The 17,555-nt window shown below is 47.3% G+C and overlaps 1 protein-coding gene across 5 annotated transcripts in view; it reads left to right on the forward strand.

Moving 5' to 3' along the window:
* The window catches only part of sorcs1 (sortilin-related VPS10 domain containing receptor 1), a 215,843-nt gene that overhangs the window by 117,924 nt on the left and 80,364 nt on the right, over window positions 1-17,555 (forward strand). For all 5 annotated transcript variants that reach the window (XR_013284119.1, XR_013284120.1, XM_077525635.1 and 2 more), the window contains exon 4: window positions 6,426-6,584. Coding sequence is in view for 3 of the 5 variants with exons in the window: in XM_077525635.1 (XP_077381761.1) it covers window positions 6,426-6,584 (159 nt within the window). In the remaining 2 variants the exon portion in view is untranslated. The remainder of the gene's footprint in view (window positions 1-6,425; window positions 6,585-17,555) is intronic.

Consider the following 17,555-nt stretch of genomic DNA (forward strand, 5'->3'; position numbering starts at 1 on the left):
TTCCCTTGAAAGAACCACATTTCCCATAAGGACGAGCGAATATCCTCATGAAATCCGGATGTCCCAGGTGCCTGCAGTTGGACTGAATGACATTGTTTCCCGCGGCTATTTTCTATCTTTACTTTATACAGCACTGTAACGTTTTTCAAGTATGTTAACAGCAGATGGTGGTTGTGATCTTACCTTCTTTATTGTATACACAGACAACTCCACGCACACTCCCTCCCTCCTTTACCGCGATGCATTCACAAGCATTCATAAACAAGAAAGCACATAACTTTTGAGTGTTGCGTGGCTGGTCGGGTTAGTGTGGAAGGGCGAACTATCAAGTTGATTTTTACCATGCATTTTTCCGAAAAGTAAAAAGTAAATTTAGAATTTCATTTTTTTTTTTTATCTATATAGTTTCTATAAAGGACTATGTAAACCAGTAAGCAAATTATTTATTAAAAAAAAAAAATCACTTAACACACTTATACCGTGATATATAGTGAAGGGATGCAGTTTATACCGTGATATGAATTTTTGGCCATATCGCCCAGCCCTACATTAGCATAATCATTTTTGATTTGAGCATGGAAAGCTACCTACTAAAAAGAGCAGAGCCCGCGAAAATCCCCTCTCGTTTTTCACCTCGCCAGCGAGTGAAAGCATGTACTGTGCTTTTATCCACATTCAGGTAGGCTTTTTATCATTATTATTGTTGGCTCCAGACAAAAATCTTTGTTTCTTGGGGTGTTTTGTAGCTTCTTCATGATAACAGTAATCACGCGTAGACGTTCGACCGGGGAAAGAAAGGACGTATGCCGTAAAGCAGTCGGCACGTTTGTAGTTTTTTTGTGTGTGGAAGAGTTCACACCATCCACCTCAAAGTTGTTTAGTGCCAGTAAAAATGATACAGACCCCCTCAGGCCAAGACAAAGGTTTCATTAATCAATATGTAAGTCAATGTTACATCATCAGAATTATGAAAATATGAATTGAAGGTTAAATACTTATTTAGCGTTGCTTTAAAAAACAGTCCACTTCTCAGTTTCACTGGTGGCGTGTTGGAGAGGTTGCTGCATACCTAACCTACTCAATGTGGCGCCTTCGGCGAGATAGTATTGTATAGCCCGCCCCCATCATCAATTTACATACACATACAGAGATAATAGAATCATTTTTTTTATTCTGCAAATATAATATAGAATGTATTTTTGTTCTGATGTGCATATTAGATACAACTACACATTCAGTATGGAAACAGAGGCTCAAAAGTCATGTTTGGTTCATCTAATGGATTTTTTTATTTATTTTTTAAATTTCCTTCTAATTTATGCAGATATTCAATTAGCTACTAATGTATTTATTCATTTATCTATTTATTCATCCCCTTTTCCATCCATCCATTTTCTTGACCGCTTATTCCTCACAAGGGTCGCGGGGGGTGCTGTCGCCTATCTCAGCTGGCTCTGGGCAGTAGGCGGGGGACACCCTGGACTGGTTGCCAGCCAATCGCAGGGCACACAGAGACGAACAACCATCCACACTCACGCACACCTAGTGACAATTCGGAGCGCCCAATTAACCTTCCATGCATGTCTTTGGAATGTGGGAGGAGACCAGATCACCCGGAGAAGACCCACGCGGGCACGGGGAGAACATGCAAACTCCACCCAGGAAGGCCGGAGCCTGGACTCGAACCAGAGTCCTCAGAACTGGGAGGCGAATGTGCTAACCAGTCAACCACCGTGCCATCCCCTTTTACTTGAGATATTTGATACTTTTTTTCCAGACCGATACCATTATTACTTATGAGTACACAACTCTTGAGTAGTCACCAATACTGATACCAAGGACTGATATCACTAGTTCTTTTGATAAAAAAAAAACAAAAAAAACAAAAAAAAACAAAGACCGCTAATTTGAAAGAAAATGCTATAAGGTTTAGAAGGTTACTTTTAAAATGGATTCAGTTACTAGTTACCTGATAAAAATATGCACCATTAATTAGTAATGCAATCCAAGTACCATAATATAAAAATAATGTAACTTGATTACTTTTGGATTACAAAACTCCAAAACTAAGTATGCTAAAAATAAATATTACAATATATATTTCTATACAGTGGTCTGCTGCTATTTGAGGGAGAGAGTGAATTAGTGACCGGGGCAGCCTGCAAACAGCAAAAATCCTTGTATAATGATGGTCATTAAAATGCTAGGGTGATTGATTGATTGATTGATTGATTGATTGATTGATTGATTGATTGATTGATTGAAAGCCATGAAAACAATTGCTGTTTTCGCATTGTCACTGGAGAGAGAGAGAAAGAGAGAGAGAGATCGGCCCAATACAGCTGCATGGTATCACACTACACTCTGCCCATCCCTACATTTTACTATATTTCTCATCATGTCCTTTTTTTTTCTTCATTTTGTATCCTTTCTTATTTGTCTTTTAGTGTTTTTAAGTTGAACTCTTGTGTCTGCTGATGACAAGCTTCCAGATTGGGAGGTGTGCTAAGCATGAACGTGGGGATCGTGGTCCTGTCGTTTCCCCAGGCAACGTAGGCTGGCGGGTTGTGCACAATGTGTTTGCAAAATCTGTGTACAAAATGAGAGCACAAAGGAGAAATGTGTTGTCGGCTTGCTGTGGAATGTACATCTGCGAGCACTCAACTTTTCCAGTTTCTGCTGCCACGAGATCAGGTCGGCGTGATTTTTGAGAGGGATGTTGAGTCGCCAGTCCGTTTGAAGAAGTGGGTCCATTCATGGGACCAAGGGAACATTTTCATTTTCTTCATGTGACCAAAAGCATTTATCACATCCATGATAAATTATCAATAAAGCACTTTTCACAGGCCACATCCAATGGCAAATAATCTTTTAATTGACACAAAACTATGAAATCAAATTTCCCACGGTGGTAATATGACCTCATTTATGCAAGAAAATACCACAAGGAGCAACAATAAAATAAGCAAACTTTGGCTGATGCCTCAGCAAATGAATTGAAAGCTGAATGTGATCTTCAAAGTTGTGGCTGATTTCATCTCTTGAGAGGTCAAACTTCCAAAACGTTTAAAGGGTTCAAATCTCAGATGATGACCTTGCCTGCTATTGGAATTGACTTTCCACTGATATTTCTGAAAATTTCAGGTTCATATCTTTTTCCTAAGTTACTGGTTGCTATGGACATTTGAAAGATGCAAGGACCAAAACTTTAAAGCCCTTTTTCTCAAAACTAGCGATTTCAACCTTCCAACATTAAAACTGCTGTAACTTTGTCAATTTTTGAGCTACATCCATGTATTATCTTTATTATTTTAAAGGGAATTAAGTGCAGTTAAGTGCAAACATTTTGAATTTTTGGCACAAGAGGACCCTTTTACCAGGGCTGGTCACATATAATACTCGGCAAAAAAAAAAAAAAAAAAAAAAGTGTACAGATGCTCCATTTTGTATGACCAAGCTGCTGAACAGGACAGGTTAACAAATAAAAATAAATTAAAAAAAGGAAAGGTGGGTTTTTGGGGGGGCGGGGGTGGTTTTGGAAAGGTGTCAATTACTTGCAGTACATCTGTCAACGTTTTTGTTTTTGGAAAAAAATAAATAAATATGCTTCTTTATGATTGTACACTCGTCTCACTCCAGTAAGCCCACAGACGAAACACGCAGCTAAAATGACAAAACCTAATATTGCTTGAGGGCTTCTTTAAAATGAGGGAAACTCAGCTATGTAACTTTCAACAAATCAATTGTTTAAGGGAGAAATGTCAAGAGTTCACATTACAGCAGGAGATTCACAAGTTCCAAGTTTGCAGTTTAAATTGGCTACTGGTGTCACGAGTGATGGTGGAATGCAGGCAAAAAGGCAGGTGCTTCCAAATGAAAGCTGAAATACACTAACGATTGACTGACTGGCCTATGAGGCATTACCATCATGGGAAGTGTAAAAAAATAAAATAAAAATAAAGATGCATACATTCATCAATAATCTCCTGACAAAAAAAAATGAACCATTGTATATTGAAGGACAAATGATTATGAACACTCCTAACGCACTTAGGGGCATATAATCTCCAGGTGCTTAAGTCAGAAAAGGTGCACTGTTGCTCACTTTTTTGGCTTTACGGATTCTTTCATCGACTAAAGTGTGTCAATTACACACCATGAAATGTACTCACTCTGGGTGGAGCCAAATTTAAATGAGGGTATCCCCTGTCAAATCTAGCAGTGTGCGTGTATTCTCCCTGAGACTTAAGCATTTTTCCTCTTGCATGCTCAGGAAGCTGCACTAAAGGACTATCATCAAATTGAATGTTTTGATTCAACTAACTGCTTGCGTGCTACGTTGGTGTTGACCACATCACGCCGAGCAGCTGCTGACTCGTATTGGTGGCTTGCAGTTTGTCTGAAAGTGCATCTTGTAACAACTACAGTCATTCTAATTGTGGAAATCGGGACTTGGAAACATTTGGTTGTTTTTTTTTGTTTTTACATATGCCGGCCGTGAAATCCATACTTGGCAAAACTTAAACGGCTCACTCGCTTGTCAATTAACAGTTCCAAATATTCATTATATACATTCAGTCATGAGCACAACACTGATTAAATTATTTTTCCTATAACCTATTTATTCAATACAGAATACAAAAATGCATGCATGCTCCTTGGCAGTATCCTGTTCGAAGAGCCGTACATGTCACTGGGGACGATCAGTTTAACTGCCGGACGCATAGCATCAACTTCACATTTAAAGTGTGAAATGTAATCCAAATGGATCTCTTTGGAATTTATGTCTCATGAAAACGCCACAATCCCGCAGTTACAGACACCCTCACTAGTCAATGGGTCACACCTGCGCGAGTTTTCACCAGTTACACGGGTGAGTGTGTCAGAAGCTGAGACAGGAGGATTGACGCACATTGAAAGTACGTCAGGAAGGTGCATTAGAAATTGACTTAAGACACCTCTAGTGTGAATAATTCATACTAATGTAACTGCTGATGAAGGCAGTTAAAAATATTTTGAAACAATTGTAATGTCTTTTCATTGTAATACGTGTATTGGAATGCAGCGCCTTTATTTAGAGGGTGACGTCCAACCAACTTATTCTTCAACTTATTCTTCAGTCAGTTTTGCCACTACCCACTTCTAAATCCCTTCTGATGCGCACCATTCAGTAATATGTGAGGATGGTGAAGACATGGCCCAACCTCCTCTGCCTCTAATTGGCTGCCAGGCGATGTCTTCACTGATTAGATTAGGCTAACTTTACACATGAGGACTGATGAGCCAATTGTAGGCCGAGTAGGGTGGGCCGGGTCATTAACAGGGTGAATGTGAATGATCCTTCAACGCGCTGACCTAGTGACGTGTAAAACCGAAAAGGTGGGGTTAGTGATGTGTAAAACCGACCTGCTAAAAACAGCCCATTTGAGAGTGCTATTTGACCTACTTTGATACAAACGGCCATAGAAAAGGGAAACATGGATCATTTATCTTACAACTTGGAGACTTTGTCAGGCTGTAGTAAGGCATATTTATGACCAAAACCCCCCCAAAAGTGAACATTTCATATGAGGGGACCTTTAAACAGGACAGTTTTCTGGACTATGGTGGAATTTTAGAGTATACTACTATTACCCACTACTCCCAGGAGCAGTTACACCACTGGTGACGTCAGTTAGAAGGACGAGCCAGGTTGCGGAAGAGTTGCTCAAGCAGTCGGTCTAAGTGAAGAGCGGATGGGCGTGAGTTGTGGCCATCAGCCGCTCTATATGAATGTGTTCTGTTTTGATGTTTTGTTTCTTTTTAAAAAAGTGATCCGATTGCATCAGCGACTGTGTGCATCTTGTAAGGGTACTTTAGACATTTTAGATCATCCACCGAAAAAAACACTTTCACTATATGTCAGTAATTAGCTGAATCTGTCACGTTATTTTTCCAGGGTGTACACCACCTCTGGCCTTTATAGACCAGCTTTCATACATCAGTGTGTGTCTTAAGGTACAGTGAAACCTCCACTACCATCTGTTCTGTGCAGCTGAATGACACACAGTTTGCTCAAATTTTGCAAGTTTCTCCTATTTCAATCATCTTTTTTTTTTTTTACATTCTCTTTCCAGCAATTCCCCTTCATAAAACAACAGAAAATGGTGCCATTTGAACACTAAAATCAAATACAGTAATACTGTACACAGTACAGTACAGTTGTACGTTACTTACGTTGGTGCACTGCAGTGTTGTGTGTTGGCATACAAAATTGTCTGACCTCAGCTGGAAAGACAGAACCTCTTCGGAAATTAAAGCTACATGAAGGAATGACTGAAAATCAGAAATTTGAATGAGTTCCACAGCTACTTTATTTAAGGAACAACATATTGTTGCAAACCTTAATTTGTTGTATTATGTACCATATCTCATTCTTTCCAAAGATTATGCTCTTAACGGATACTGAAGTGGAGAACAGTCTTCTGATCAGTTCTGATGAAGGAGCAACATACCAGAAGTACCGGCTGAACTTCTATATCCTCAGCCTGCTCTTCCATCCCGAGCAAGAAGACTGGATTCTGGCTTATAGTCATGAGCAAAAGGTAAGGGAATTGATTTCGGCTTGTTTGACTTCTTTAACAAGAAAATAGTTAATCTTTCACACAGACCAGCAGGGGTTCATGTTTAGTTCCTCAGATCAAGCTGGACAGGTTTCAGATTTCATCATAGTTGCTCCCTCAAATATTGGTATCCCTCACCGCAGGAGCGCGCACAAATTGCATGACATTGCGCGAAAGCAGTGTGTCGTCATGCGTTTTTCATTAAAAGAAATGAACAATTCATATTATTGTATTTTTTTCATTTGCAGTTTTATTGTGTTTTTTTCTTTTAAATAAGTTTTTGCTAACACGTGATTGCATTCATCTTTGTTTGTATCGGTGCATTTTTAACTTTAAATATCAGGAAAATATCACTGAACCACAATATTTTGAGACAGTATAGCAGTTTTGCATTCTATTCATCAGTCATCTGAGGTTTAATTATGTTTTTTTTTTTACCTGTCTTTATTGCATGACTGATTTTTACTCAATGTACAGTGCTTAGTACACAACAATAGTTGTTTTAAAATGCTTTAGAAACAAAAGGCAAGTTGAGTGATGAGACACTTGTGTTTAGATGTGGCTGTTACAGAAACACATAAAGCATTAACAGTAATATCATAAATTATCAATTGTTTTCAACTACCCCCTGCAATGTACTAGTTATTTCTGTTTGATGCATCGAATGAGGTTTTCTCACTGATCTGAATATATGACTGGATAGCCGAAAGCCCATACACACCCATGCAAGCCTTTGAAGCGACAGGGCGGCCATCTTGCTCCTCCCATGTTGCGAGCAGACTACTTTATGAACTACAAAGTATACGTAAAGATGAGGCATATACAGATCATAGGCAATTAGTATAGGGCCAGGGGTCGGGGGTGAGGGGTTTGTGGAGGCGTGGTCGGTATTTTTTAACAAGTAAAACAAAAAACAAAAAAACAAACAAACAAAACAACAGTATGTGCTGCTTTGAAGACCCCCTTTTTCTTTTCAATTCCTTAGACCCCAATATTAGATTTGCCACAGGAATCTTTTGTTGAATTGCAGTTGTAATTCTTTAATAAATAAAATATACAAGTTTCCTCCTGTAAACATCATTCAGCATTATACACGTATTTAAGTCAAGTTGTAAAATTTCTGAAGACCTCTTGTTTATGTTTAACAAATTTAAAACATCAAAAATCATGCTTTTTCTACTAAGTACAGTCTCAAATGTTCTCCAATTTCGAATAATGTTTCATATGAGCATCTGTGTGTTGACTAGTCTTCAACATAACTTCCCACTTTTATGATGTCATGTCCACTCTTTCTTTGCAGATTGGATTTTTTCACTGTCTATTTGGTCAGGTTTGCCCGGCCTCAGAAATGTGCTTCATAGTGACTGTACCCAGACTCACACGCTGGTAAAGCGATGAGTCTGGTTAACTTTCCAGGCTAATAAGTGTCATTGCTTACCACGTGTAACAAACATGCATTGGCTATGAGATTAAATTTAATTTTTTTTTACTTCCAACCTCAAAACAGCTACTTTATTTCATTTCTGGCACGGTGTTTGCGTCAGAAACAGTCATCACAGCAGCAACGTGCCAAATATTCCTAGATTTTTCCTATCGGTGCTTTGATCACTAAATAATATCTGCTTAACTTCCCACTTATCTATAGGTACCTCAATTTCTGTCTGTAAATATTCAAATATTGGTCTTTTTTCCGGTTAGTGCCACGATCCATGATGTAGAGCTATTGATCAACAAGATCGTTGATAAACATTGTCATTCATGAGGTGCTTTGGCGGGGATGTGGTGTTGAATCTGTAACATATATCCATCCACCCAGAGTGTGACTTAAAATAAAATGAAGATTGTAGGGATGTAATGATAAGTGCAATATGGTGACATCGTGATATTAAAACTGCCACAATATCGTTGTTGTCATGTTCACAATATTTAAAAGCAGCACATCTGTTAAAAAAGTCAGGCGTTGATTTCCATTTGTGCATTTCTCGCACACTCTCGTGGCAATTTTTTTTTGTGCAATTTAATTTTCATTAGTGATTTTTTGGCCCTTCTATGTTTAGAATCTATACTAAACGTCGGATGAAGGGGAATGTAATATGCCTGTGAACCGAGTCAATGTGTGACGGAACTCAATGTGCGCGCGCAGGAACAAGTAAGAGCCTAAATTGTCATGAACGCGGAAGTGTGGTGGTGGACCCAAATGCAGGAGGCGGACGAGTCAGGGAGGCAGAGGTGCGAAAAAAGAAGTAAAATTTAATCCAACAAAACCAAAGTAGCAAACAGGGCTTGGTGACAACGAATACAAAAATACCAGAGGGAAAACTATACAGGAGCAGACGAAAACACTGGCAACATGAACGTGGGGAAACAAGAATAATGAACCGACAAGAACTGAAGCGAAAACCGAAAACTAAGTACACACACTAATTACACACGACGAGACACAGCTGGGCAAGACAGGGGTTGCTGATTGGTTGGCACATGAGGAAGGGCAGGCAAACACAGGTGGACATGGAAAGGCTTAACGAGACTAGCGAAAATCAGGAAATCAGAACATAAACATGACAAACTAAAAACCCAACAAAAACAAAGCAAAACCCACCCTAAACAGAACCAAAACATGACAGTACCCCCCCTTCAAGGGACAGCTCCCAGATGTCCCATAAGGTCCATAAACAACAAAAACAGGCGGGAGGGTGCACGGCCCACTATCAAGGGCAGTCCAAAAAAACAAAACAAAATGCCAACAGTAGAGGTGGCCAGATGAGGAGTGCCCAGAGGGCCAGTCAGGTGGGCGTCCCGGACGCCAGACGAGGAGTGCCCAGAGGGGCCAGTCAGGTGGGCGTCCCGGACGCCAGACGAGGAGTGCCCGGAGGGCCAGTCAGGTGGACGTCCCGGACGCCAGACGAGGAGTGCCCGGCGGGGCCAGTCAGGTGGGCGTCCCGGACGCCAGACGAGGAGTGCCCAGCGGGGCCAGTCAGGTGGGCGTCCCGGACGCCAGACGAGGAGTGCCCAGCGGGGCCAGTCAGGTGGGCGTCCCGGACGCCAGACGAGGAGTGCCCAGCGGGGCCAGTCAGGTGGGCGTCCCGGACGCCAGACGAGGAGAGCCCGGCGGGGCCAGTCAGGTGGGCGTCCCGGACGCCAGACGAGGAGAGCCCGGCGGGGCCAGTCAGGAGGGCCCGTCGGGGCCGGTCAGGAGGGCGTCCTCGACGCCCGACGAGGAGGGCCCGTCGGGGCCAGTCAGGAGGGCGTCCTCGACGCCCGACGAGGAGGGCCCGTCGGGGCCGGTCAGGAGGGCGTCCTCGACGCCCGACGAGGAGGGCCCGGCGGGGCCCGTCAGGAGGGCGTCCTCGACGCCCGACGAGGAGGGCCCGGCGGGGCCGGTCAGGAGGGCGTCCCTGACGCCCGACTAGGAGCAGAGGTGGCGGCCTCAAGTCGTACGCCGCCCGGGTAGAAGCTGGTGGAGGCGGCCGCCGGCCGGGCGCCGCCGGAACTAGCGGGGCCAGTCAGGTGGGCGTCCCGGACGCCAGACGAGGAGTGCCCAGCGGGGCCAGTCAGGTGGGCGTCCCGGACGCCAGACGAGGAGTGCCCGGCGGGGCCAGTCAGGTGGGCGTCCCGGACGCCAGACGAGGAGAGCCCGGCGGGGCCAGTCAGGTGGGCGTCCCGGACGCCAGACGAGGAGAGCCCGGCGGGGCCAGTCAGGAGGGCCCGTCGGGGCCGCTCAGGAGGGCGTCCTCGACGCCCGACGAGGAGGGCCCGTCGGGGCCGGTCAGGAGGGCGTACTCGACGCCCGACGAGGAGGGCCCGGCGGGGCCCGTCAGGAGGGCGTCCTCGACGCCCGACGAGGAGGGCCCGGCGGGGCCCGTCAGGAGGGCGTCCTCGACGCCCGACGAGGAGGGCCCGGCGGGGCCGGTCAGGAGGACGTCCCTGACGCCCGACGAGGAGCAGAGGTGGCGGCGGGGTGTTCGCCGCCAGACGAGGAGCAGGAGGCGACGGCCTCAAGTCGTACGCCGCCCGGGTAGAAGCTGGTGGAGGCGGCCGCCGGCCGGGCGCCGCCGGAACTAGCGGGGCCAGTCAGGTGGGCGTCCCGGACGCCAGACGAGGAGTGCCCAGCGGGGCCAGTCAGGTGGGCGTCCCGGACGCCAGACGAGGAGTGCCCAGCGGGGCCAGTCAGGAGGGCGTCCTCGACGCCCGACGAGGAGGGCCCGTCGGGGCCGGTCAGGAGGGCGTCCTCGACGCCCGACGAGGAGCAGAGGTGGCGGCGGGGTGTTCGCCGCCAGACGAGGAGCAGGAGGCGACGGCCTCAAGTCGTACGCCGCCCGGGTAGAAGCTGGTGGAGGCGGCCGCCGGCCGGGCGCCGCCGGAACTAGCGGGGCCAGTCAGGTGGGCGTCCCGGACGCCAGACGAGGAGTGCCCAGCGGGGCCAGTCAGGTGGGCGTCCCGGACGCCAGACGAGGAGTGCCCAGCGGGGCCAGTCAGGTGGGCGTCCCGGACGCCAGACGAGGAGTGCCCAGCGGGGCCAGTCAGGTGGGCGTCCCGGACGCCAGACGAGGAGTGCCCGGCGGGGCCAGTCAGGTGGGCGTCCCGGACGCCAGACGAGGAGTGCCCGGCGGGGCCAGTCAGGTGGGCGTCCCGGACGCCAGACGAGGAGGGCCCGTCGGTCGGGGCCAGTCAGGAGGGCGTCCTCGACGCCCGACGAGGAGGGCCCGTCGGGGCCGGTCAGGAGGGCGTCCTCGACGCCCGACGAGGAGCAGAGGTGGCGGCGGGGTGTTCGCCGCCAGACGAGGAGCAGGAGGCGGCGGCCTCAAGTCGTACGCCGCCCGGGTAGAAGCTGGTGGAGGCGGCCGCCGGCCGGGCGCCGGCGGAACTAGTGCAGGCGAAGGCGGCGGCTGACCGGGCGCCGCCGGAACTGGTGCATGCGAAGGCGGCCGCTGGCCGGGCGCCGCCGGAACTGGTGCATGCGAAGGCGGCCGCTGACCGGGCGCCGCCGGAACTGGTGGTGGAGATGGCGGCCGCTGGCTGGGCGCCGCCGGAACTGGTGCAGGCGAAGGCGGCCGCTGGCCGGGCGCCGCCGGAACTGGTGCATGCGAAGGCGGCCGCTGACCGGGCGCCGCCGGAACTGGTGGTGGAGATGGCGGCCGCTGGCTGGGCGCCGCCGGAACTGGTGCAGGCGAAGGCGGCCGCTGGCCGGGCGCCGCCGGAACTAGTGCAGGCGAAGGCGGCCGCTGGCCGGGCGCCGCCGGAACTGGTGCATGCGAAGGCGGCCGCTGGCCGGGCGCCGCCGGAACTAGTGCAGGCGAAGGCGGCCGCTGGCCGGGCGCCGCCGGAACTGGTGCAGGCGAAGGCGGCCGCTGACCGGGCGCCGCCGGAACTGGTGGTGGAGATGGCGGCCGCTGGCCGGGCGCCGCCGGAACTGGTGCAGGCGAAGACGGCCGCTGGCCGGGCACCGCCGGAACTGGTGCATGCGAAGGCGGCCGCTGACCGGGCGCCGCCGGAACTGGTGGTGGAGATGGCGGCCGCTGGCCGGGCGCCGCCGGAACTGGTGCAGGCGAAGGCGGCCGCTGGCCGGGCGCCGCCGGAACAGGTGGTGGAGAAGGCGGCCGCTGGCCGGGCGCCACCGGTCGAGGAGCTGGAGGTTGCGGCCCAGGCGAAGCGGCCAGGGGCTGCGGCGGCAGGGGCACAGGCGAAGCGGCCAGGGGCTGCGGCGGCAGCGGCGCAGGCGAAGCGGCCATGGGCTGCGGCGGCAGCGGCGCAGGCGAAGCGGCCAGGGGCTGCGGCGGCAGCGGCGCAGGCGCATTGGCCAGGGGCTGCGGCGGCAGCGGCGCAGGCGCATTGGCCAGGGGCTGCGGCGGCAGCGGCGCAGGCGCATTGGCCAGGGGCTGCGGCGGCAGCGGCGCAGGCGAAGCGGCCAGGGGCTGCGGCGGCAGCGGCGCAGGCGCATTGGCCAGGGGCTGCGGCGCAGGCGAAGCGGCCAGGGGCTGCGGCGGCAGCGGCGCAGGCGAAGCGGCCAGGGGCTGCGGCGGCAGCGGCGCAGGCGAAGCGGCCAGTGGCTGCGGCGGCAGCGGCGCAGGCGAAGCGGCCAGGGGCTGCGGCGGCAGCGGCGCAGGCGCAGCGGCCAGGGGCTGCGGCGGCAGCGGCGCAGGCGCAGCGGCCAGGGGCTGCGGCGGCAGCGGCGCAGGCTGCCGCTTGGGTCGCCTCTGCCTCCTCCTATGTTTTCGGGGAGCTGGGGCTGTCGTCACACCAGCCTGTTGACCAAGGGACCGGGGAACTCGAGACAACGGGGAACCAGGTGACGCAGAAACAGGTGCTACTTGACATGACGGGGAACGTGAAAACAAAAAACTATAAAAGCTATCACTCGCACTCCAACCAAAATCAGTGTGCTCACTCACTTCACAGTCATCCTCTAACTCTGAATCAAAATCAAACTCAGGATCGTGGTCAACAAAAACGTGGGGTGACAGAATCGTGTCATAAGGAAGTGCCCGGGGAGACTTACTAGGTGAACAAAAACTGGTGTCCAAATCAGAAATGTTTAACTCGGTGTCTGTGAGTTCCAAATCAGAATCACTTAAATAAGTGTAACGGGAATCATAAGGTGGTGAACTGGGTAAATAGGCTTTAACAGGTGAGGAGAACACGGAGACACAGGAACCCGAAAAGAAAGCTGAACCTACACCGAGGGAACGGGGTTGGTCAACAGGCTGATGGCGTCTGGGAGCTGGCCGACGTCGTGCCGATCGGCTCCGGCTGCTCCCTGCTGGGTCCTTTCGTGGTCGGTTCATTCTGTCATGAACGCGGAAGTGTGGTGGTGGACCCAAATGCAGGAGGCGGACGAGTCAGGGAGGCAGAGGTGCGAAAAAAGAAGTAAAATTTAATCCAACAAAACCAAAGTAGCAAACAGGGCTTGGTGACAACGAATACAAAAATACCAGAGGGAAAACTATACAGGAGCAGACGAAAACACTGGCAACATGAACGTGGGGAAACAAGAATAATGAACCGACAAGAACTGAAGCGAAAACCGAAAACTAAGTACACACACTAATTACACACGACGAGACACAGCTGGGCAAGACACAAGTGGAAGGGGTTGCTGATTGGTTGGCACATGAGGAAGGGCAGGCAAACACAGGTGGACATGGAAAGGCTTAACGAGACTAGGGAAAATCAGGAAATCAGAACATAAACATGACAAACTAAAAACCCAACAAAAACAAAGCAAAACCCACCCTAAACAGAACCAAAACATGACATAAATAGGTGTTATTAGATATTGTAGGTGGTTTATATGTATTGCTGTTATGTACAAAAGCACAATGTTGCATGTTTTTCTTAGTATGAGCTCATTCTTTTACAATATTGCGACCTTTTTTAAATTTCGCCAAACTCCCCACAATATCGTGATAATTATCGTATCGTGAGCTTCATATCGTGATAATATCGTATCGTGATGTTTGGATATCATTACATCCCGAGAAGATTGTGTGCAGGTATGCGTTCACTATTTGTAAATGAGACACCGGAAACCTACATTTGAGTGTTATGTGGTTGTGCAAAATTAGATGTGATTTCAATGATGCAAAGTTGGTTCGCACCGTTGCCTTGGGTTTCACTCTAGACTCAAGTTCATGATTTTATGCTGAATGTGCTTTTGTTTTGGTGGAATTTTTTAGCCAAGCTCAACAGGTCTGACCATTGTTGTTGAATGCCACAAGAGAGGCTTTATCTGTGATTAACAGTATCAGTTAGGAACCAGTTTCACAAGTGAATTGCTGTTAATAAAAAATAGGTGTCATTAATCTGAAGTAGATTATTTAGAAACATTTCATCAATAAACTAAACTGGGGGATAACTTATTGGTTAACTCTTTGACCGCCAAAAACGTTTAATAACGTTTAGTAAAATCATGATGTATGCTGCCATAAACGTTAAGTGACGTCAACTACTTTTTTTAAAAATATATCAGTAGTCAGTGCAGGGTCCAAGTGTAGCGCAGCCGGGTCAATGAGTTGTGAAATCAAAAACACCCACTAACAATGGCCAGCAGATGGCAGCGTAAGCTGCTCGGACCCTAACTAGAGCTGCGAATTACAATGAAACATGACGCAATCCGATGAAATAGAACGTTTTCAAGGCTGACGTGAATGATCAAAGCCTTTTCCAACATTAAACCTAATTTGATGGAGCGTCACTAAACAAAAAATATTAGTATCAAAGTCACTGTTGTGGAGAAAATGTAGCTTTTCTTTTCAATTTTCGCTCAATGTCACTCAAATGACCTATTTTCAAATGGTGATTACTAAAGAACGGAATAAGGTAGAAACATACTTTTTTTCTGATGAAAGAATGGAATGCGATCTTTCATGTGGTACCCATGTTGTTTATGTAGCAAAAGAACACAATATTCTGTTTGCTTTGCAAAATGAGTTAAAATGCTCGAAATCCACTGGCATTGTTTTTTTTTTTTTTTTTTTAATAACGTGTGGAAGTAAAAGAGTTAAAGAGGTCTACAGTACAATATTTAAGTTTCCTGTATCCTAATTCATTCACTGCCAGCCATTTTTTTTAGCAAATTTTAAAATTTTCAATGCTCACGTGATATTACATTCAATAATTATATATAAACTGAATCTACGAAATAACAGAATAGACTTCCTACTTTTTGCCCCGTCCCGTTCTTTTATAATTGACAGTAGAAACATGTAGGTTTGCCAAAATACAGCCATTTCTCTCATGGACTCTGAAACTGTGTTTATTTCGTATAAAATGGGGCAATGATGTCATCTACCGGTGGTTGGGCATCAGTAAAGTTGTTTCCAAGTTTGATATCTACATTGGAGCATAATCAGATTCTCCCCCATTTAGCACCACTCTAAAAAATACAATTAACAAGTATACTTGTCAAAGGCAGTGAATGAGTGGATGCGACCAATGTGTTTGTACATCTAAAAGGACTTACTGCATCACCGCACAAAAAAATAACTCACAAAAAAAAAAAAAACATTACCATGTAAAACTGTTTTATGTACAAAAACAATTTCTCATGAGTGATGAGATAATAATAAATCAATTAACTGCAGTATATTCACATATATAGTGCCAGGTCACTGACTCAGTGCCACCCAAAAACTGCTTCCCTTTCAATGTCCTCGCCCCTTTTTGGCAGTGATGGTGCATTTGTTGATTGAGGGACCTTCTCAGATTGCGAGGTTGTAAAACTCTCAACCCCCTTCTACTCCACTTCATGCTCTCTGTCACTTGGCTGTCATTTGCTTGACTACCCAGTTATTCTTTCCACAAAAATAATTAGCCAAAGTGACTTCGGACCCGCCCAGCTTCTTGGCCTTCTTGCCTGCATCTGCTTAATACAGCATTGCATTTCTATAATGCCAAACCTATCACGCGAGCTGCACAAATGGACAAAACAATTAGTATTTCAAAGAAAAACAAAGCCACACTGGTCACTGAAATAACTTGTCTAAATTGTCTAATTATAAATACTAACTTGTGCGCCAGCATCCTCGGAATTCCTTATTTACAACTACGTATGTATGTTATACATACGTCTTACCGTCTTACAGTACACAACACCAACCAAATGACTTGCAGCTTCACTTGTACAAAATGTACATGAATCTCGCACCTTTGTCTTGAGCCTGTCATGCGGGAGCCTCCACACTGGGAGGGATGGCTGGTCTTCTCCTGTGGGCGGACGGTTGTCCTTGAGGCCCCTTGGCCCCAGGGAGCTGTGGCTCGCCTCAGTCTGTGTGGAGCGGGCTGCGGTCTCTGGGTTGACATTTGCTCACTGTGATGGTCATCCCTCTCAGTTTGGATAAGCTCCTCATGGGTGCCTTTCTTCACAGGGTTCTTCTGTGCCCCGCCATGTTGTGGTTTGCGTGTGTGTTGTGGGTATGATCATGAGGATATGGGGTGAGGTTTTTTTTGTTTTTTTTTTGTTTTTTTTAAATTATATTATGGATGTTTTAATTGTTCAGCACCTTGAGTTGCATTTGAATGTGTGAAAGGTGCTATATAAAGAAAGTTTGATTTGATTCGTCGCATAGAAGCCAACGTAGGGCTACTTAACTCATTCACTCCCAGCCATTTTCACATATGCAATCCCGTTCGCTCCCGGCTGTTTTACTGGATTTTGACTGATTTTGCAAGGCCCACAGAATATTGTGTTCTATCGCTGTAAAAACATGGAACCCATCAAAAGAAAGATTAAAGTCTCTTCTTTAATCAGGAAAAAAAGTAAGTTTCTATCTGTTTCCGTTTTGCAGCAATTAGCATTAGAAGAGAGCTAAGTTTCATCAGTTTTCACAAATCTATTTAAAATTGTAAGTAATTTAGCTTTTTTCTTGATGGCCCTGGTTGATCTTGACACGACGAGAGAGGGGAGGACTCAGGCGCAGGTAAACAGTTGGCCACAAAAGGCTGCAGTTTATTCGCACGAACAGAACAAAACTCCTCTTACAGAGGGACAAAAGGCTGAACAAAAAGAGCTCCAAACTGGAGAGACAAAAAGGGCACTCAAAAACGGGAACAACAGAAAGCGCTCCACGAGGGAGGAAAACAAGGGGCAAACTAAGGGCGCAAAACAAGGCAAGGCAAGGCAAGGCAAGGCAATGCAAGGCAAGGCAAGGCAAGGCAAGGCAAGGCAGGTGTGAAGCAGGGCTGCCCCCTGAGTGCTGCCCTATATGTTTTAGCTATGAGTCCTTTGATTAATAATATTAACTCGGATAACCGTATTACCGGTATATATGTGGGACATGCTCATAGGGTCGTAGCAACTGCTTACGCTGATGATATCACTGTCATTGTTAAAGATAATCATGAGATGGATGTTTTAACGGCTCATTTAAATTTATACGAAACTGCATCAGGGGCCATGTTGAACCATTCTAAATCCGAAGGTGTTTGGGTTGGAAATGAAAGTGAAAAAAAAGCATT

This window comes from Festucalex cinctus, chromosome 6, assembly GCF_051991245.1.
Source record: "Festucalex cinctus isolate MCC-2025b chromosome 6, RoL_Fcin_1.0, whole genome shotgun sequence".
Classification (NCBI taxonomy): Eukaryota; Metazoa; Chordata; class Actinopteri; order Syngnathiformes; family Syngnathidae; genus Festucalex; species Festucalex cinctus.